At 43.6% G+C, this 21719-nt stretch overlaps 1 protein-coding gene across 1 annotated transcript in view; it reads left to right on the forward strand.

The window, feature by feature from the left end:
• Window positions 1–402: 402 nt before the first annotated feature.
• GPR155 (G protein-coupled receptor 155) overlaps window positions 403–21719 on the forward strand; it is a 49669-nt gene continuing 28352 nt past the window's right edge. Inside the window, exons 1-3 of the mRNA XM_075529313.1 lie at window positions 403–574; window positions 5919–6415; window positions 17195–17594. Coding sequence (XP_075385428.1) covers window positions 5950–6415; window positions 17195–17594 — 866 coding nt within the window. The 5' untranslated portion in view covers window positions 403–574; window positions 5919–5949. The remainder of the gene's footprint in view (window positions 575–5918; window positions 6416–17194; window positions 17595–21719) is intronic.

Consider the following 21719-nt stretch of genomic DNA (forward strand, 5'->3'; position numbering starts at 1 on the left):
TCCTTCACACTTTTAAATTGTGTAGTAGAAAAGGACTAGGAACTGGGGGATCACAAGAGTTGGGGGTTGGAGAGGGAAAAAACCGAGAGGCCTTGGCGTCTAAATCTCTAGCGAGGAAGGTAATATTTGGTTGGGTCGGTCGGCGGAGAGCCGCCATTCCGTGGGAGCCCCCGACCGGAAGTCCCGCCGCTGGAGGCTCGCAGCTCGGCGGCCCGCGGCCCGGGGCGGGGTCCTGGGCGGGGCCAGGGCCTGGACCAGTAGCCGGTCGAGTTTAGGGGTGGAGTCTAGGACGCGCTGGGCGGGGCCTGGGACCCAGCAGCCTGGGGCTGGAGGTCGTGGGCGGGGCGGGGGCGGGGGGGGGGCGGGGCTGCCCGGCCGGCTCGGGGCGGGGCTGCCCAGGTCGCCTCTTGCCAGCCCCTGACTCTGAGTGAACGGTCCTGGGCCGCTGTGTCTGGCATCCGGCGAGGCTCGGCGAGGAGGGCTGCGGGCGGGAGATGACGGGGATTTCCTCCCTGCCCGACCCTCTGCGAGCGCCGACTCCCTCCTCGCAGCTTCGGGGCTGCGGAAGTGGCAGGTGAGAGGATCCCCTGGGACGCAGACTTGCGGGCTCTCGGCTCGGCCGTGTGGGCACCGCGTATCGCCGATAGTGGAGCACAGGCGTGTGCGCAGGAGGGCAGGAGGGCATGACCCTGCCTGGAGGCCCACGGCCTGCGCCTGCCCGTCTCCCCTTTGCAGCGCCCACCTTTGGGCCGTACGGGGCCACCCGGGAGAGCGCACGCAGGGGCAGGAGACGCTTCCCCCGGCTCTGACAGCAGTGCCGAGCGCAGTGTGGGGCTGGTGTCCACTCTGTCACTCTGGGGCTTTGCCCTGTGTCTCAAGAGTGGCTTCAGTGTCTGTCCCTCCCGGGAGCATTAGCACAGGTACTGGAGCGTTGCGCCAAAATTTCACCCCCACCGCGTTTTAATAAGCCTGGGAAGATGAAGCGACCATGTTTTCCTCGTCTCTGGCTCTTTCCACTCCCACTCTGGCTCCCCGGCGTTGGATGACTGCTACTCTCAGTGCAGTCTTGTTTGCCTACAGACGCCGTGCACCCCTTATGGTGGAGGGCCAAAGTCTGTCTCTGATGGCAATGGTAAGATACAGTGTTCAACACTACTCCCCCTGGGATTCCTGGTGGACCGTGCGCGGCGGATGCTGAAGAGTACTTTAATAGGGCCACACTGTAGCACGCTTTTGCCACGGTATAGAGGTGTGTGGGCATTTCAGGAGTAGACGCCTTTAAGAACTCGAAGCGTTCTCTTTTGAAGGTAACCCCAAACCTCCCACCTTCCCATTTCCCTTACTGTAGTTATTTACGAATTCAGGGGTTCCCTGGTGGTGGCCAATCAATGTGATGTTTCCCAAGCAGGCCTTTCCCCAGTTCCTGCCTCAGGGAGAGGTCTTTTACAACTTGTAAGAGATCAACTCGTTTGTTCTATAATGGGCCTTGTTTTTCATGTTTTTTTTTTTAACTTCCCATGGTGTGGTTCCTGTGCATTTAAAAACAATACTTAAGAAAGCGTATTTTGCCCCTCTTTAGAAAGATTGCTGTAGTTAGGTGCCACTGAGTCGGTTCCAAGGCACAGCCATGCTGCGCACAGCAGAATGAATCAGTGCCCTGTCCTGCTCCATCTTCTCAGTGGTTCTGAGGTTTGAGCTTATTGCTGCAGCCGCTGTGTCAATCCATCTTGTCCTGGGACTTCCTTCTTTTTGTCTCTGCCTCTCTACTTTACTGAGCATGTTGTCCTTCTCTGGCCACTGGTCACTCCTGCCAACAGGTCCAAAGTATATGAGATCACCTCCTTGCCTCGAAGGGGCACTCTTGTCTGTGCTTCTTTAAAAGATGAGGATGCAAAGACATTTTTGTCAGTCCTTTCTGGCTATTGATCTTGACTTCCCTGCAGTGGTTGTTTCTTGGTGCTGTGTTGGACTCCCAGGGGCCCCTGTGACAGAGTAGAACTGCCCCGTCTAGAATTTTCTTGGCTGTGATCTTTCCTGAAGCAGGTTGCTTGGTTTTCCAAAGTGCCACTGGTTGGGTGCAAGCTGCCAACCTTTGGAATAGCAGCTGAGCACTGTCTTAGTTTTTCTTTTAAATCAAGACCTTAATTGGAATTTAATTCTGGGCATTCTTACAACTATTTGACTATCACCTTCAGTGGGAAAAAAAATGCCTGGAGCCTATCAATATACTACCACTAAAAACCCACGACTATTGGATCGACTCTTACCCTTAGTGACACTCAGAGTTCTCTGCAGAAGCTGCCGTTGGGTTTGTACCACCCACCTGAGTGAGCAGTCCAATGTTTACTCAGCCGTGTCCCCAGGGCTTCATATTGATCTGCAGCTCATGGCCATGGACTCTATTCCAAATCATAGTGGGGCCACATAGGGTTTCCATGGGATTTCAAAGGCTGTAAACCTTTATAGGATCAGTTAGCCTCAACCTGCTCCTGCAGAAAGGCTGGTAGGTTTGAACCACCGCCCTTGCTGTGCAGTGTTTACCTCACAGCGCCAGCCAGGATCATAGTAGGAATTCTGAACACTCCAGGTGAAGAAACACAGTCAACTTTAAAAGATGTCAGAAAAAGGTCCCCGTTTATCCTCTTACCCTTTAACCACCAACCCACTGACTGTCCATAGCAACCCTATTCCATTTCTCAGCAATAAATTGTTAGGGAGCAGACAGCCTCCTTTTTCTCCCACAGAGGGGCTGGTGGGTTTGAACTGCTGACCTCGCTTTTAATAGTGCAATTCTTACCCATCAACACCTTTGATCCGTATCTCTTATGGGATCCAAACGTTTAACACTTTTGCTTTAAATTGTTTACCAGCTTCTTACTTTGGTATGTGTACTTGTCCTAACCAGTAACTTTCCCAGGATATAATTTGATTCTTAGTTGGTAAACTTCAATTATGTGACTATTGTAGGTTTCATATATTGACCACTCCTGTCTAATCCTGGCAGAAAATCACTTGCCCTAATCCAGACTAATTGTAAGGTGTCTTAATGGGTCTATATCTGCCAGGGTGACACAGAGCAAATTCTCCCTTACACACACCCATGTCTCAGTTCTTGATGGTCTCTTTAAATGTGATGAGGGTGTTTGAGAACCTAACTTGGGCACTGACACTTTCAGAAAGCACGAGGTGTTTTTCTTTTTGCTATGGTTATCCCAGAGTCATCGGGGGAAACTGGCAATTTGTACCATATGAATTTCAAGTTATTCATGAAAGCAGACTTGGTGTAGAGCTGTCCAAACCGTATTATGTTCAGATGGTCATCCCAGAGTAATCACAGAGAAACTGGTAGTTATTACCACATTAATTTCAAATCTTTATAAAAGCTGATTTGGCATCGAGTTGTTCAAACCTTATGCTGATTGTGTCCTTGGCAGCAAGAGGGGAATCGGATAAATGTTCACATAAAGAATCTGTTCCCTGCTTTAAATTTTTCTGAACATCTTTAGAACATTTGAACACATTTTGTGTTCCTGAGCCTGTTGCTATTAAAAAGAAAAAATGTAGACTACGTTCTCATTCAGAAAGCTAAAAAAAAAAAAAAGATTTCTGCCATGAACTAGTAATTAAAAGAATATTGATCCACTCAAGGGCAAGAGGCTTGTTGCTTTAAGTGTGTCCTGTGTGCCACAGACACTGTCCTAGGTGTTAGGGATTCAGCAGTGAGCAAAGCTGTGCAAACTCCTTGCTTCTCTGGCACTTAAGTTCAGGGAAGGAGACAGACACGAATTGATGTTCCCTCTAATGCCTACTAGGCCTGCAAACTGAGAAGAGTAACCACCAAGAGGTTATTTCTTGCTACTTAACTTTGTGCTACTGGAGAAAGAATCCTGACCTGAACTCCATGCAGCCAGGGAAGCCTTACCTGAAGAAGTGACTCCTAAACTCTCTGATCTGGAGCCTGAATGGGTGTTGACTATCTGAGAAGAGAACATTCTAAAGTGAAAGGCATGTGCAAAGTCCCTGTGGCACAAAGGAACTAATAGGGCACTGGGAAACTATCAATGTCAAGGGAACTATGGGAAGGTTGGTGGAGTGCTATCATTTCTTCTTTTGTCCTCTATCTTATACATCTTCTATCCTAACTTCTTGTTGTTATTGTTGGTAGGTGCAATCAGGTCAATTCTGACTCAAAACAACCCCACGCACAACAAAATGAAACACTTCCCTCTCCTTCAGCCTCCTCACAGTGGTTATGTTTACACCCATCATGCAGCCGCTGTGTCAGTCCATCTCCTTGAGGGCCTTCCTCTCTTTTGCTGCCCTCCCGCTTTACCAGGCATGAGCATGATGTCCTTTCCAGGGGCCGGTCTCTCCTGATAACATGTCCAGAGTGCGTGAGGCAAAGCCTAGCCATCTTCATTTCTCAAGGAGCATTCCAGTTATACTTCTTCCAACGTTGTAGTTAACTTTTTAAAAAAATTAAATCATTTTATTGGCGACTCTTACAGATATTGTTAAGTGGTTAACCAAAACAAAAAACCAAACTCACTGCCATCAAGTTGTCTGACTCACAAAGTAGAACTGCCTCATGGGTTTCTGAGAGTGTAACTCTTTACCAGAATAGAAAGCTTCCTCTTTATCCCAAGGGGTAGTTTCAAACTGCTGGCCTCGTGGATCACAGCCCAACACATCCCCACGCCACCACCAGGGCTCCTCTAGTCAATGATTTCCGTGTGCTAACTGTGCTTCCACTGTTTCGACTTGAATCAGTCAAGCGCCTCTGATTATCTCCACTTCATAGATGAGAAAAATGAGGTGAAGCACAGTTCTGTTCTTGATTGTGTTAATCTGGCTGGACTAGAGAAACAAATTCATAGACACTCATATGTGTATAAGAAAGAGCTTTAGATGCAAGAGCAATTGAATGTTGAGAAAACATCCCAGCACAATCCAGAACAAGTTCATAAGTCCAATACCAATCGATAAATTCCTCTTCAGACTCATGCAGCATGCAATGACGTCGAATGCAGGAAGATCACAGGCTAGTGGGTGGAAAGTCTTGTGGATCCAGTGGCAGCAGAAGCATCTCAAGTGCTGGCAGGGGTCTCCAGGTGACTCCTTCAGCTCCAGGGCTGTAGCATAGCTCCATGTGTCTTCTCCACAGGAATGTCTCACAGGGAGTGTGCAAGTGTCCTGCCTCCGGTGAGCTATATATCTCCTTAGCTCCCCCAAATGAGGTCATCAAGCTGCGACCTGATCCACAGGCTAAGCTCCACCCCATTCACTCTTTAGTCTCAAATTCACAGCAGACTATGTAAGTACCACACTGGCTAAGAGTTGATACGTGGACCAAGTCTGAGGAGGACCCGCTGGTCCCAGTGTAGTCGGTCACCTGGAAACTTCTGGAGTTTCCCAGTCATCTGGATGCACAAGGGCATTTCCACAGAGATGCACAAGGGCCGCATGCACTTATTCACTGCCGCAGCGCAGTCACGGATCCCTGGAGCAGACGATGGCCATCACCCAGCTGTTAATATTTGCGGTTCTCGGTCTGCTCATGACTGATACCTGTAGCAGCAGGAACTCCATTTTGAACTCCCCTATCTTCGAAAGTAAACTTAGCTTCCTCCTCTTTTTCGGCATTGAATTTTTCCTTGGTGGTACTGGAAGTATGTATGTATATTTATTTGGCCAAATGAAGGCAAATACATGTATCCTTTCAACTAGAATTCTTCTTATTGATTGTCTCTGTCATGTGGAGTCTTTCTTTCTTTCTTTCTTTTCTGTCCAGAGATTTGGTTGGAGTTGAAGGGCGAGAGAAAATGAATACCTTTCTGGTGTCTGCCGATGTATTTGTTTCAACTAGAATTTTTCTTATTTATTGTCGCACTGAATCTATCTTTTTTTTTCCTTTCCAGAGATTTGGTTGGAGTTGGAGGGTGAGAGAAAATGAATTCCTTTCCCGCTGTACCTGCCGAGAACCTCACCAGAACGCTCAATATGTCTAAGACTTTGTCTGAGGCCGTGGCGCCTGGGCTGAATTCCACCAACAGCCTCCCTTCAATGTCAGTAACAAGGCTTTTTCCCGCCTTGCTCGAGTGCTTTGGCATAGTCCTTTGTGGCTACATAGCGGGAAGGGCCCATGTCATAACGTCCACACAGGCCAAAGGACTGGGAAATTTTGTCTCCAGATTTGCACTTCCGGCTTTATTATTCAAAAACATGGTTGTACTGAAGTTCTCCAATGTGGATTGGTCTTTCCTGTACAGCATCCTGATTGCCAAAGCGTCTGTATTTTTCATTGTGTGTGTTTTGACCTTATTGGTTGCCAGTCCTGATAGCCGATTTAGCAAAGCCGGACTTTTCCCTATTTTCGCTACACAAAGTAATGACTTTGCATTGGGATACCCCATAGGTAAGTAATTCCTGACTTCTTATTTTTCAAGGTCTGAGAACGTTTAAGTCTTTTAAGAGGTAGCAAAATTTAAGCCTTCCAATAACTTAAGATTTAGTCGGTTTGGTGACTTATTCAGACCCTTCTGTAGCTAATAGATCGTGTATTTTTTCCCCTAAATTAGGATGCATTATGTTTTTCTAAAATGTCAGGGTCTGCAAACTCTTCAAACATAATCCTCACGTCAACATCACTTTCATTGAGACAATTGTGACTCATAGTGACTCTATGGGACAGAGTCGCACTGCCTCTGTGGGTTTCTAAGGCTGTAAGTTTGTACTGGAGCAGACAGCCTCTTCTTTCTCCCGCCGAGAACTTGCTGGATTCCAACTGCGGCATTGTGGCTAGCTAGCAGCTCAGTGTGTACCCCACTCTACCCCCAGAGAGCCTCCAAACATGTGATAGCTACCGTAAATGATCGTACTCTTAAAAAGTTGTGAGTCATTTTTCTAGTAGCATTCTTTTTTTTGCATTTGTCATGTATGGAAACCAAAAACCAAACTTACTGCCATCAAGTTGATTCCATTTCACCGTGACCTTGTAGGTCAGGGTAGAACTGCCCTGTGAGTTTCCAAGACTGTAAATCTTCACTCAACTACAAAGCTTTCTCACTCAGAGCTGCTGCTGGTTTTGAACTGCTGACTTTGCAGGTAGCAGCCTGACACCTAACCACTACACCACTGGGGTACCTGCCACATATGACGAAAGTTTAATTTCCAGAAGAGATCAGATTCTGATTCAAATTGTATAGAAAAGATAAGCATGCAAGTTCCCCCTGCTATCTGACCATAGAACATTCATATGAAACTTTTCATAAGCCAATATGGCGAGAGTACAGCAAAGAGCCATTTCTCATTGATTTCCATGGGGATTTTTTTGAGCATTCCTACACCCCAAAATTACCCTAGCAAGTCATCCCAATAGCCTGTCAAAGAACCCCTGACACACAGTGTCCGCAGGCACAGTTCAGAGCTGGCTTGCTTCTTGCTGAGGTGCTGAGTGGTGCTCCCTGGGGCATGGGCCACCTCATTCACTGCTTGCTGCAAATCAAATGCCACATACTCCTTTGTCCTGTTTCTAAAAGAAAAAACCGTTGGTGAAAATAGGTACGAATGCAGGTCTTAGCTAAAAGCGGAGTGGTGGTGTAAAGCAACCTTCTGAAAGGCAAGGAGTTACCTGTATGCCTGTATAAAAACAACAAGAAAAAAACAATAAACCCCTGCTCTTGTGTCTGTTCTGACTCTTAGTGAGCTGTACTCTGTGGGTTTTTCAATACAAGAATCTCACCAAAGCACATCACCAGGCTTATCTACCATGGCACCAAGGGGTGGATTTAAGCAGCCAGCCTTTCCATTGGTAGCAGGGGGAAAAAACATTAGCCCCACCCAGAGACTTTGTAGAAAAATAATCATTACTGTTGGAATGCTAGAGCCCTGATGGCATAGTGGTTACCCACCCATTAGGCTGCTAACAGCAAGGTTTGCGGTTTGGAACCACCAGCTGCTCCGCAGAACAAAAAGGAGGTTCTCTACTCCCATAAAGAGTTACGGTCTCAGAAATGCACAGGGACAGTTCTACCCTGTTCTATAGGGTCACTGTAAGTCACAGTTGACTTGATGGCAGTGAGTCTGGACTGGGGTTGGAAGCCTGGAGACTATGGTTGTCAGATACCTGTCAAGTCTGGAAATGAACCCACCCAGAACCCACTCAGGATTCTACCCTTCAACCAAACATGCGAACAATAATAATATGCAGAACAATAAGCTGTACAACGGTGAAAGGGTGGCATTTGTCCAAAAATTTAGCTCAGAAAGACAGCAAGGGCCAGGGAAGGAGGAACGGACACTGGGGACCTTAGGAAGGAGTGGGAAGATTATTGGTCCATTGTGGGCATTGCAAACAATGTCACCAAACAAAATGGATGCCAGCTGTTGATTGGAAAACTAATTTGGTCTGAACGCTCGCACCCCAACCATAATGAAAGTTTAAAATAAAAGTAGTCATTCTTACACATTCAAGAGTACAAGTTGATCAGCTATTTTTCCCTCCCTTATTTTTTTTACTATCTGGATTAATATGTATATATGTGTAATATACATGTATAAAACAAACAAAATACCTACTACTGTTGATTCAATTCTGTCTCATAGCATGACTTTATGGGACTTCAGGACCTTATAGAACATAAGTCTGCTAGGGTTTCCGTGGTAGTAAAAAGCCTCACCCACTGCACCCCTGGTGTACATGTATGTACATAGTATTTTTACATGAATATGCATTTTTACTTTATTGTTTCCCAGTTTTTGATGCCTTTGTTTGAACCTACTTTCTTATTTAAGATTGAATAAACCCACTAGGATCAAGTCAATGCCAGCTCATAACAACCTTAGAGGACAGAGTAGGACTGCTCCTGTGAGCTTGAGACGATAGCTTTTGTCCGGAGCAGACAGCCTCATCTGCTCCAACAGAGCAGCTGGTGGCTTCTACCTATGGACCTTGAGGTTAGCAGCCCAATGCAAAACCACTAAGCCCCCGGGGCTCCTTAAGAACTCTTGTTTTTACCCTTATTGACCTTTCCAGGTCAAGCAGCCCAAGTTTTTGTTTCTATATACTATGCTTTCCTGATGAAACATCAATATAACTACTTGAGATGTTCACATGTTCCTCAGAAAAACATAACTACTTGAGATGTTCATATGTCTCAAAAGGAAGCTTCTATTTTTCAGAATGCTCTTCCACGAAGAAAAGTAGCTACTCACTCCTTTTTTATATTTTAAAATTAAAGCTTGTTTTCCTTTGATAATATCATGATGTAAGGACCTGAATGTAATGGAAATAGTCATTCATTCCCTCAATGGGATCTGTTAGGGGCCAGTGACTATGTCAGCTGCCAGGTGTTCAGCGGACGACAATGTCCTTACACATATGGATCTTACATATTAATGGGGAAAGAAATGATCAAACAAAATTGAATATATCAGCAAGGTCCATGAAAAGACAAAGCCAGTGATGTAGTAGGATGGGAAGGAGGGGTGCTAGTTGAGACTAGGGTGGTCAGTGAAGGCCTCTCTATGACATAGTTTCTAATCAGACTTGAATGGAACTGGTTGGCACGAACAATTGAAAGCTACCATTAATTCTCATTTTTTTCATCCAGTAGTTTTAACCCCTTGCCTTAGCTCCCCAGAGGAGACCTGGTGGCATAGTGAGCTACGTGTTGATCTACTTGCAGCAAGGTCAGCATTTAGAAACCACCGGCAGCTCTGCAGGAGAAGGAGGAGACTGTCTACTCCTGCGAAGAGTTACCATCTCAGAAACTCACAGGAGCAGTTCTTCCCTCTCCTATGGAGTCGCCAGGAGTCAGAATTGACTTGATGGTTGTGAATTTGGGGGCTGGCGTATCTTGCCAGCTGATTTCACACTGGCATGAAAAAGAAAATTCCAGTGGACTATGTTTTTCATCTTTCACCTCCATTGACCCTCCCCCATCACACCTACCAGAAAGAGAGTAACACCTGAAAAATAACTACAAATAAAAGTGGAGGTCTGAGAAAGAGGAAGTGGGGCTTTCTGATTACATAGCTACAAATAGAAGCTAGGCATGTGCTCCTGTCGGGTTATTGAATTTTAAAATAAAAACTAGAACATGCATTATAATAGAGACTTGAGAAATAAAAAATTAAAACAAGGAGTTAATGGGTTTACTTATCAGGGAAAGAGTGTGAATAATGCAGATTCATCAAGGAACTTTTATAAGGACCTGGGAAGTGGTATCATACCATCATGTTAAGTATTTGCTAAATAAAGTGTTCACTACTCTCTTACTTTGGAGATAAACTATCAGTATCTAGTTTCATGCTAGCATTGGTTAGTAGGTTTATAACTGAATTGAACTGACATTTGTAACTTTATAGCATACTTTCTTACATACTTAGCTCATTGAAGCAGGGCAGATAGGAATATCCTGCGTTTCAAACAAAGGAGACAGGCTTATAGAGATTTATTTATCTTAGCCCAGGTCACATGACCAACAGGTGACAGAGAAAGGGCCACAAACTTAGGTCTTACGGTTCCAAATCCCGGGCATTACCTTCTACCACACAATTATATAACTAACCCATTTACTTCGTCTTTAGGAGACCCGGCCCAACCTTGTCATAGACTCCTTTCAGAGAGAATCAACGTTGCCTTGTTTTGTTTTCCTCTACATGATTCTTAAAAAAATATTCCATAAAATGAGGAACAGTGGGAGAAGACCGTGAATCCACTTCTCTAGTAAAGCAAGTTTTAAATGGACTACTCCGTCCTTTCTTTTCGTACCCTCCTTTCTTACATCTCCTGTAGTGAATCTGCTGATGTGTCCCCAGCAGTGTGCTCTTGGTGTCCCGGTGAAGCTGTTGGCTAAGCACTGGTCGGGGGTTCAAACCCACCAGCCCTCCAAGGGTGAAAGAGGAGGCTACTTGCTTTGTAAGGGGTCCCTGTGAGCCGAAGTCAACTCCGTGGCAGTGAGAAAGCAGTGCATGTATCCAATTTCCACTCTGCGCATGTGTCTAGATGTTGAGTTGTAATGACTTTTGTGTTGTTGCTGGTTCACAAGTGATAGCTTTTGCAATGTTGAATTGCAGACACTGTCTTGATCAAAAAACAATCGTCCAGGATGGGGTGCTTTCATCCCCTTGCTGCAGATTGGCAGGTATGGTAGAGAAGTTTCGGGTCCCTGCGGCGGCCGCCTGATGAGGTCATTCATTGTTGCTGCTCCCTCCATGGGTTTCCCGGCCTCTGAGGGTAGACGGAGATGGCGGCTTCCACAGTGAAGCCCTTGCCTCTCTGTTTGGTCCGTAGCCTCTCGCTCATAAAGGAGCCTGTAGGCTCTCAGGAATGTTTTGTAAGTCTGAACTTGTTTCATAACATCCGTCCAACTTACAGGTAATTCGAGAAACTTCTGGCAAAGAGGAGGCAGTTAAGTTGATGGGTTGCGAAGATAGTCTTGCTTCCTCTATGTCTATACTATTCCAGTCACAACAACCTATGAAATGACAACGAGACCGGTTATCTGTGCTCACAGAATGGACTACCGCAGGGAGTTTGCAACACATTGTTTACAAAGAAACTCACTGTTTTTTAGGACAATTCTTTCCCGAGGTGCTCTAAGGAGTCTGAGTGTGGGAAGAAACTATCTTGGGAATCTCCCAAGGTGAAATGTTGGCTCCAGCAAATCAGAATGGTCCCCTGCCTCTGTCATGAAAAGATATTAATAGGGCATAGTTAAGTCCTTTAATTTATTCTTCAAACAATGCTGATAGCATAAGTACCCTGACTAATCATAATTATGCTCTCGTGTGTAAGCTGTAAACAGAGAGGAAACGAAGCATTTAGCTATATGCCACTAAATAACAGAATGATCTCGTCTGGGTCTTTGTGTTCTTTGCTAGGAATTGAAGCCCTGCGGGAATCAAAATGGGAGCCACAGTGGGTGGCTAATTTTGCCTGTTAGTTCTTCAGAGCTATCTAATAACTCCTCATAGTGGAACATCCCCCCTTCCCACAAGAGCCTTTTTAATAAGCACTAATTAATTTAAACAATAGTTGATATGATGATCATAAAACTCCTTTCAGTTAGAGTAGGTCACTACTCATTTGTATTTTTTTAAGATTGTAAAAGCCATCCGCAGACTGGCAACAAAAGAAAAGGCCTTGCCAACTTAAAGGTGTGAGAGTTTGCAGCTCAATAAATGTAGAGCAAAAAAACCAAAAAATTACTAGATTCCTTGTGTAGAATTCTGTTCTTCAAATAATTGGGTAAATGTTTTATCTCAATTATTTGCTCTGTTCGCTCAAAGGAACTCATTGCCATTGAGCCGATGTCCACCCTATAAGACAGAGGAGACAAACCCATCCCCTTGTTGGTTTCAGAGGCTATAAGTCTCTAGGGAAATAGATTGCCTCATCCTCCTATGGAGCAGCTGGAGAGTTCGAACTGCTGACCTTGTGGTTAGCAGCTCAAGGTTTAACCCAGTATACCACCAGGACTCCTGGCTCTGCTCACTAGATTGTGTGGTCTTTCTATACCTACTGAGCAGACTTAAAATACCCCATAGTAACCTCATTGATAAATATTCAGGATATGTTGAAAAGTGTCCATGTGAATAGGAAAACAGTGGATTCCCTGATAGCAACTGGATATAAAGTATTATGTTCTAGAAAACACATCTTACAGTAAAAACTCTTTGATGTATTATTTGTTCAGCACGGTCCTCAAAAAATGAAACACCCCACCAAACTCACTGCCACTGAGTCAATCGATGCTAACTCACAGTGATTCCATAGGACAGGGTAGAACTGCCCCTGCAAGTTTCCAAGACTGTAGCTCCTTATGGGAGTAGAAAGCCCCGTCTTTCTCCCGAGGAGCTCTCAGTGGTTTGAACTGCTGACCATTTGTTTCAAGACCTCGAGTAACCACTACGCTACCAGGGCTCCTCTAGCACTAGGCTAGGGACTGGATTGGTGCCTTGAAGGAACTCAGAATTTACTGAGGCCAAATGAAAGGGAAACAAAGTGACGTGGTCCTTCAGCGGGTGGAGTGGAGGTTGTGTGGAGGAAGTGGTACCTGCGATGCGCCTGAACTAGCGGGCAAGTGTTGGCCAGGAGAGGAGCACTTTCAAGAACTCGGGCGAAGATGATCTGGTCTGCATGTTGAAGCGAGCCTTACGACCTTGGTGTTGGGGTGGCCGATGGCATCACCGGAGGATGAAGCCTTCGACTGAGAAGTGGTGAGATAGAAGGCCGGGAGATTATGTTCACGGGGGAGGAGCAACTCAGAAAGGGGCTGAGGAAGGTTGCGTGACCCTTCAAAACTATAAGCAATGTCACTGAATTGTTGAAGTTTGCTGTGTATGTTTTCAACAATCGCAACATCATTACAATGGAAAAAAGAAGTAGTGAGAGGTGAGCTGGATACATAAGGAGCTGGTTTGGGAGACTGGACTGTGAGTGTCGAAAGAAAGCTTTTATGACTGATCCTAATGGCGATGAGAGTTGCGGGGAAATTCTAACTTTCAGGATTTCGGAGGTTCTGTAGGCAAGGTGGTGCACTGGGTTAGGGGCCAGACTGCAGAGGGTGGCAGCTGCTCTGTGGGAGAAAGATGGGGCTTCTGTCAAGACGTACAGCCTCAGAAACCCCAGGGAGCGGTTCTGCTCTCTCCTGGAGGGTCTCTGTGAGACAGAATGGACTTCACATGGTGGGTTTAGTTGGGGTGTGGTAGGCAGTGAGTGAAATGGATAAAAGGGCTGCCCGAGAAAAGAACATAACTGGTAAAGCCACACAGGTTGAGATTTTTGACTGCTAGAAGTAATGCTCAAAGTGGAAGTGAGGCCCTGGTGGTGTAGTGGTTATGAGTTGGCCTGCTAACCCCTGGGTCAGCAGTTCAAAATCACCAGCTGGCCCGAGGGGCCCGTAAAGAATTACACATTTTGAAAACTCACAGAGACAGGTCTAATTTGTCCTAGAAGGTTGCTATGAGTCAGAAGTGACTCGAGCAGTGAATTTGCTTGCTTCTTTGTATGTTTGAGAAATATCCCAAAGGAGAAAATGCAAAAGATCCCGCAAAAAGTAGAAAAAACACATTGGTGATTGGCTTGCGTTGCGCTCTTAACACAATCTGAAGTGGATTCTGTGTGGTGATTAGTTGCTAGTGTGGAGAAAAGTAAATTTCTGAAAAGGGGCCATTAATTTAAAGGGCTTTCAGTAGCTCACAGAACGACTGTTGTTCTCTGTCAAAGGAAACAGCTTAGCCAGTTGAGAAAATGCTTGCACTCAAAGTGAAAGACTAAGCCTTGTCAACATATATTTTAAAAAATTGAATGGTAGGCAGCTACGCAGATATCCAATCAGAAGAAGTGCCTAATCAGAGGAAGTTCCACTTTCTAGAAATAGTTATCAAAGGTGTATTTAAAATATGAAACTTTATGAACACATGAAAGAAAATCACTAGAGCAATTGTTAGGAAGACAGCATCTTGAATTTGGAAACTGTGGGATTTGTGAGATTTTATGCCTTCAGATTTCTTCCTTAACTCTTGCTGTCTTTGGGGAACATTATCGACTTGTGGATGTGCTTACCTGAAAGAAAGGGGGTAAGAATCTTATAAAACATAGGTTTTAGCAACAAGAACAAAGTGCACGTGTGAGGTTATATAACCCAGTTATATAACGTTAATGGGACATGCGCTTAACACTAACTGAACTTATAACTCCTGAGTAAGTAAACAGATATATTTCCGTACCTTGTGTCACTTTATCTTAATGTAAATTGAGAAGCCTAATATTTTACATTTTTCACAGGATTACTTCTCTTCTTGTGAGTGATTATGGCTGTTCTTTTATCTCTTTTCCTCCCCCTTATTTTATCTTGACAACTTCAAACCAATTATGAATCCACCTTTGTAAGCATTAAGTTAGATAATTTTGGGAACCACTGCCAAAAATCTGCCTAGAGACCAGGCTATTTACCCCAAGGCTGTCTGAGCTGTCTTAATCAACTCAAGACAGGGCTTACAACCCTGTATGTCCAATTGGAAACATCTAGAAGTCTGATCCTTACCACCCACCTGCTCCCTGGAGATCCATATCATGCAGGGGTTAAGATCTAAAGTCATCATGTGTAACTAATCAAACCCTTACAACATTCCTCAATAAATCTAGCCTAGCCAGATTTGTTTTCTCTCGAGCACAGTTCTTCTTCAGTGAGCAAGTGAAGTAACTCATTTGCATTGGAGAGCATGTGGTGGATCCCTTTCATCCTGGAGGCTGCCGTTTCCCATAGCCTGTATGCCACGCAGGCAGAGTAATATGACATTCCCGAGCTACTCTAACACGACTTCAGTCCACGATGTGGCTTCTTTGAGGGCCATGCTGTCCGACTAGACTACTTGTTCTCACTGCTGACCTCAATCTTTTGCACTCTGGCCTCGGCCTTACCTCTCCCATGAAGCTGCTCCCCCCACCCCCCGGGAATTAAAAATCCCCTTGTTGTTATTTCTACAGAAATGTTTACATTACTGGAAGTTGACTTTGAGTGGTTCCTTTGTAAAAATTCTACCATTTTACACTCGTCTTAGCCCCCAGCTAGCAAAAATTAGCTTAAGTTTAACTAAAAATAGCTTTAGTTGTTTATCATTTCATGTGGTAGATGATATTCAATGCATTATATTTCTCTTCCTTGCCATCTTATTACTACAATTAATTTTCCCCAAAGAAGGCTGAGGTTAGTCTACACTAGTTAGATGGATGTAAGATATGCTATAATTGTACTTATTGATGCTTTGAATGTGAAAGTTGGAAACAAAGAGGAAGGAACAGGAGTTTTAAAATGTGGCCTTGGTGATAGAAATGAAGCTGAAGAACATGCAATAAAATTTAGCAAAATCAACAACTTCTTCCCTGCAAATTTTTTTTTCAACAATGTAAGTGACAACAGTACATGTGCACTCCACCAGATGGAATACAAAATCAAATTGACTACAGGAAGAGATGATAGAGAAGCTCAAGATTAGCAGCTAAAATAAGGCCAGGGGCTGACTGTGGGGAAAGTCCATCAATGGCTTATATGTAAGTTAAGGTTGAAGTAGAGGGAAGTTAAAAGAAGTCCAGAAAGTCAAACTACAACCTTGAATATATCCCACTTCAATTGCAAGAATATATTTGACTCTTTGAACTAATGACAGAAGCTGTGGGTTGACATTAAAAACATGATCACACAGGAGGGGGGGGAAAGGTCATTTAAAGACAGGAAAGAAAGAAATAATCAGAGTGGATGTCAGAAGAGACTCTGAAACTCGCTCTTGATGGTGGTGTGGCTAAAGCAACTGGAAGAAATGGTGACGTAAAAGAGGTGAACAGAACATGTCAAATGGCTGCTGAAGAAGACCGGGTATTAACAATGAAGTGTGCAAAGACCCGGACTTTGAAATCCAAAAGCGAAGAACATGGTCGGCATATATCAACCGGAAGAAAAAACCTCAAGCCGCACACTGCAATACTGAAAGACTCGGGGGGCAAAATATCGAACAATGCAGGAGGCATCAAAGATGGAAGAACACCCAGTCACTGTGCCCAAAACACTCAGTCGGCATTCAACCAATTCTAGAGGTAGCCACACACGAAAAAGAGGAAGACCCTCACCAAGCTGGATGGACACCATGGCTTCAACATTGGGCTCAAAATGAACTATTGTGGGGTTGGCTCAAGGCTGGACAGCGCTTCATTCTGTTGTGTGTAGGGTCTCTCTGAGACAAAACCAACTCAGCCACATCCAACAATAGAATTGAGTACAGAAAGTGTTCTACATTCAGCCGCTGTGCCTATGGGTTCTGGATCTGCTGATTCTCCCAACCGTGATCAAAAGTATTGTGTGGGGGTGGGGGGTGGGGAGGGTAGCAATTCAGTGTTCAAAGCTGTCCCTCAAAGGCCTATTAGAGGGAGCAGGAATGTCCACAGCCAGTTACATAGTATTAGGAATTATAAGTAATCTAGAGATGATGCAAAAAAATATAAGAGGCTGTAGATAGGCTAGGTGCAAATAATTTTATATGAAGGACTTGAACCAGTGTGTGTGTGTGTGTGAGAGAGAGAGAGAGAGAGACAGAGACAGAGAGAGACAGATGTATGCATAACATCTGTATATATACATATATTTTACCTTGGTAATCATTGTAAAAATAAATTCTAATTCTTGTTTTTCAGTGGAAGCTTTATATCAAACGACATACCCAGAATATCTCCAGTACATTTATTTGGTGGCGCCGATATCTCTCATGATGCTGAATCCTATAGGATTTATCTTCTGTGAAATCCAGAAGTGGAAAGACACTCAAAATGCCTCTCAAAGCAAAGTGAAAATTGTAGGACTTGGACTTCTGCGTGTGCTACAGAACCCTATTGTGTTCATGGTCTTCATCGGAATTGCCTTCAATTTCATTCTTGATCAGAAGGTGCCGGTTTATATGGAGAATTTTCTGGATGGACTGGCAAATTCCTTTTCAGGCGCAGCCTTATTTTATCTTGGTGTCACAATGGTAGGAAAGATTAAGAAGCTGAAGAAATCGGCATTTGTTGTACTAATTCTCCTCATCACCGCTAAACTGTAAGTTTTGCTTTCTTAACCTGAGGATTGCTGAAAGCCTTTGTGAGCCACTTCCTTGAGTTGTGTCTACAACCATTTACTCCCTTGCTTGAACCAAAAACTAAACCCGTTGACATCAACCCACTTTCGACTCACTGCAGCTCTGCAGGACAGAGTAGAGCTGCCCCAGAGGCTTCCTGTGGGTGTGATGACACGAGAGCAGACCACGCATTTCTCCCAAAGCGCGACTAGTGGGTTGGAATCAACACTCTTTTGGTTAACTGCTGAGCGCTTAATAACAGCACCAGCACGGTTCTCCACTCGATTGCATAGTCTAATATTAATAATCCTTCCTGTGATTTAAGTGAAACTGTGATGTTGGTATATTGTGAAAGTCACTTCTTAATTCTACGTAGGTTATTTTTTCCACTTCCTCTCAGAGGATAAAGAATCTTTCTCCACCCCTGCTCCTCCCCCGGCCCCCAAGCTTTTACACCATTTTGCATATTCCCGCTTGACAATTTTGTTTGATTATTTAATTATTTGTTTATTCAGTTTGATTTTTTAATGAATTTTGTAAGATTTCTGGGTTTTCTAAATCAATTAAGATCCTAAAGTCAAAAGCACCTTAGCCATGATAAAAATAATACTTTTGACTGCAGACTTTATTTATTTCATTAGGGGAAAGTATTCTGTAGTTTTGGGGCTGAATGACCTTAATATTAAACAGCAAACAAGCAACAAAGCATGCCAGGGTGACCCCGCCCTTCAATTAACCCCACATGCTTTTATCGGCCAGGCTGGCACAGTAAACTAGCTCAGTGACCCTGCAGCGTAGAGCAAAACTGCTCCTTTGAGAGGAGGCTGGGGCTGTAAATCTTTAAGGAAGCAGAATGACTGTTGAGTTCAAACTGCTAACCTTTCTGTTAGCAGGTAAATGAATGACTATTGTCAATCATCTGATCCTAACCTGTCCAATAAAAAGATCTTATCTTCTCATTAGTTAGTAGTTTTTCAGCTCATTTGGCTCATTAGCCAGGGAGTTATAATTTATGATTCAAGTGACATAATTGTATCATGAGATTATCCCAAAGCACATTCTTCACTATTGAATTTTAATGTATTATGAATATGGTATAAAATTATTTATTCTCAATATTTAAAGCATAATCAAAGTATTTCCAAAATAATAAATGTAAATATAAAGTGTGAGGGGTATTTAAACCAAAAACCTATCACCATCACGTCAATCCCAACTCCTGGAAAACTGCATGGACTCTCTTTGGGTTGGTGTTAGCCTCCTGGGAAGAAAGTGTTAGTGTTGTCATCACAATAAGAAGCTCAGTCCACCACTTTACTGTAAGTTTGTCATGCTATGGTGGTTGTGTGTTGCTCTGACGCTGGAAGCTGGTATTTCAAATGCCAACCAAAGGGAACGGGTTTCAGCAGTTTCCCAACTAAAAACAGACAACGAAAAAGGACTCAGCTCTCCACTTGGAAGGAAAGAGTTGCTGAAAACTTTATGCTTCAAAACATTGTCAGATACTGAAAGCCTAAAGAACGGAAGCAGAACCTTGTTGGAGTTAGTCCCAGGGGATGAGGCCCTCAGGTTCAAGAGCACTCGAATTGTGGTTAAGGAGGAGCTGATTTCTAGGAGTGGAGTCAACCATGGTGATGTGAGTTGGGTAAAACCTGTAGGAGTGGAGTCTTCAGAATCTTCATTTGCTGATGAGGCAAGAATCAAGATAAGGAAAAACAGTTGCAAAAATCTGCTAAGGATTGGAACTTGTAATGTGCAAGAAGTATGAATCTAGGAAAATTGGAAGTGGTCAAAAATGAAATGGAATGCATAAAAATCGATATTTTAGGCATTAGTGAGGTAAAATGGAGTGCTATTGGACATTTTGAATCAGAAAATCATGATTTACTATGCTGAGAATAACATAGTCAAGGAGAATGGTGTGGCATTCCTTGTCAATAAGGACATTGCCAGATCTATCATGACATACCACTCTGTCTGTGAGAGGATTATATCTATCCATCTTCAAGGAAATCCAGTCAATAAAACTATTATCTAAATGTATGCACTAGACACAAAAGCTAGTGATGAAGAAATTGAAGAACTCTACCAACTCCAGTTGAAAATTGATCAAACGTGCAATCAAGATGCATTGATAATTATCGGTGATTGGAATACAGAAGTTAGAAAGAAAAAGGACAATAATTGGAAAATATGGTCTTGGTGGTAGAAATGAAGCTGAAGATTGCATGATAGACTTTTGCAAAACCAACGACTTAATCATAGTAAATACCTTTTTCAACAACATAAAATATGGACTTCCCCAGATGGAATACACAGAAATCCAATTGACTACATCTGTGGGACAACAAGATGGAGAAGCTCAATATCAGTAGCTAAAATCAGGCCAGGGGCTGACTGTAGAACAGACCATCAATGCCTCATATGCAAGTTTAGGATAGCTGAACTTATTTTTTCAGGAAAGCTGAAGAAAATTAAAACAATTCACAAGAGCCAAAATACCACCTTGAATCTATCTCCCCTGAATTATGAGGTCATCTTAAGGGCAGATTGGATGCATTGAACACTAATGACAGAGGAACCTGATTAGCTGTGGAGGACATGAAGGCCATCATTCATGAAGAAATTAAATGCCAGGAAAGAAAGAAAAAAATGGAAATGAATGTCAGAAGAAACTCTGAAATTTGCTCTTAGTCATGAGGTAACCAAAGCAAATGGAAGAAAGGATGAAGTCAAAGAGTTGAATAGAAAATTCCAAAGGACAGCTTGAAAGGACAAAACTCAGTATTATAAAGCAATGTGCAAAGACCTAGAATTCGAAACCAAAAAGGAAGCACACACTCAGCATACCTGAAACTGAAAGAACTCAGGGAAACATGGAGAGAAAGTGGAAAGATTATACATAGTCGCTGTACCTCCCAAAAACTAGTCGATGTTCCACCATTTCAGGAGGTGGCATCTGCGCAAGAACCACTGGTGCTGAAGGAAGGTGTTCAGGCCGCACTGAAGGCATTAGCCAAAAACAAGACTCCAGGAATTGCTAGACTACCAAGTGCAATATTTCAGCAAGCTGATGAAAAACTGGAAGCACTCACTCATCAATGCCAGGAAATTTGGAAGACAGCTACTTGATCAACTGACTGGAAGAGGACCATATTTGTGGCCATTCCAAAGAAAGGTGACCCAACAGAATGTTCAAACTATAGAACAGTATCAATGATCACACAAAAGTAAAATTTTGCTGAAGACCATCCAACAAAGATTGCAGCAGTACATTGACAGAGAACTGTCAGAAGCGGATGAGGAGCAAATGATATCACTGCTGATGTCAGATGGCTCTTGGCTCAAAACAGAGAATACCAGAAAGATATTTCCTTTTGTTTTATTGACTCTACAAAGGCATTCAACTGTGTGGACCATAATAAACTATGGATAACCTTGAGAAGAATGGGAATTCCAGAACCCTTCATTGTGCTCACGAGTAATACATGGGTCAAGAGGCAGTTGTGCAAACCGAACAAGGGAATACTACATGGTTTAAAGTCAGGAAAAGTATGCTTAAGGGTTGTATCCTCTCACCATTCTGATTCAACCTGTATGCTGAACAAGAGAAGCTGGCTTATATGAAGAAGTATATGGCATCAGGATTGGAGGAAGGCTTATTAACAACCTGCAAAATGCAGTTGACACAAACTTGCTTGCTGAAGGTGAGGAGGATTTGATGCACTTGCTGATGAAGATCAAGGATTGCAGCCATCAGTATGGATTACAACTCAATGTAAAGAAGACCAAAATCCTCACAACTGGACGAATAGGTAAATGAAGAGATTGAAGTTGTCAAAGACTTTGTCTTGCTTGGATCCACACTCAGTGTTCATGGAAAAAGCAGTCAAGAGATCAAAAGACATTACATTAGGTAAATCTTCTGCACAGATGGATATTTGGCCTCCACTCAAATACTCCCTTGGTGCAAGAACAATTTGGTCTACTAACATAGCACTCTGTGATATTCACCTTCCCTGACACTATCGCTGAAGACAAAATGGCTGAAAAAATGGGTGCATAAGCAAATGTGGTGAAGAAAGCTGATGGTGCCTGGCTATCAA

The sequence above is a fragment of the Tenrec ecaudatus genome, chromosome 13 (genome assembly GCF_050624435.1).
Source record: "Tenrec ecaudatus isolate mTenEca1 chromosome 13, mTenEca1.hap1, whole genome shotgun sequence".
NCBI classification, from domain to species: domain Eukaryota; kingdom Metazoa; phylum Chordata; class Mammalia; order Afrosoricida; family Tenrecidae; genus Tenrec; species Tenrec ecaudatus.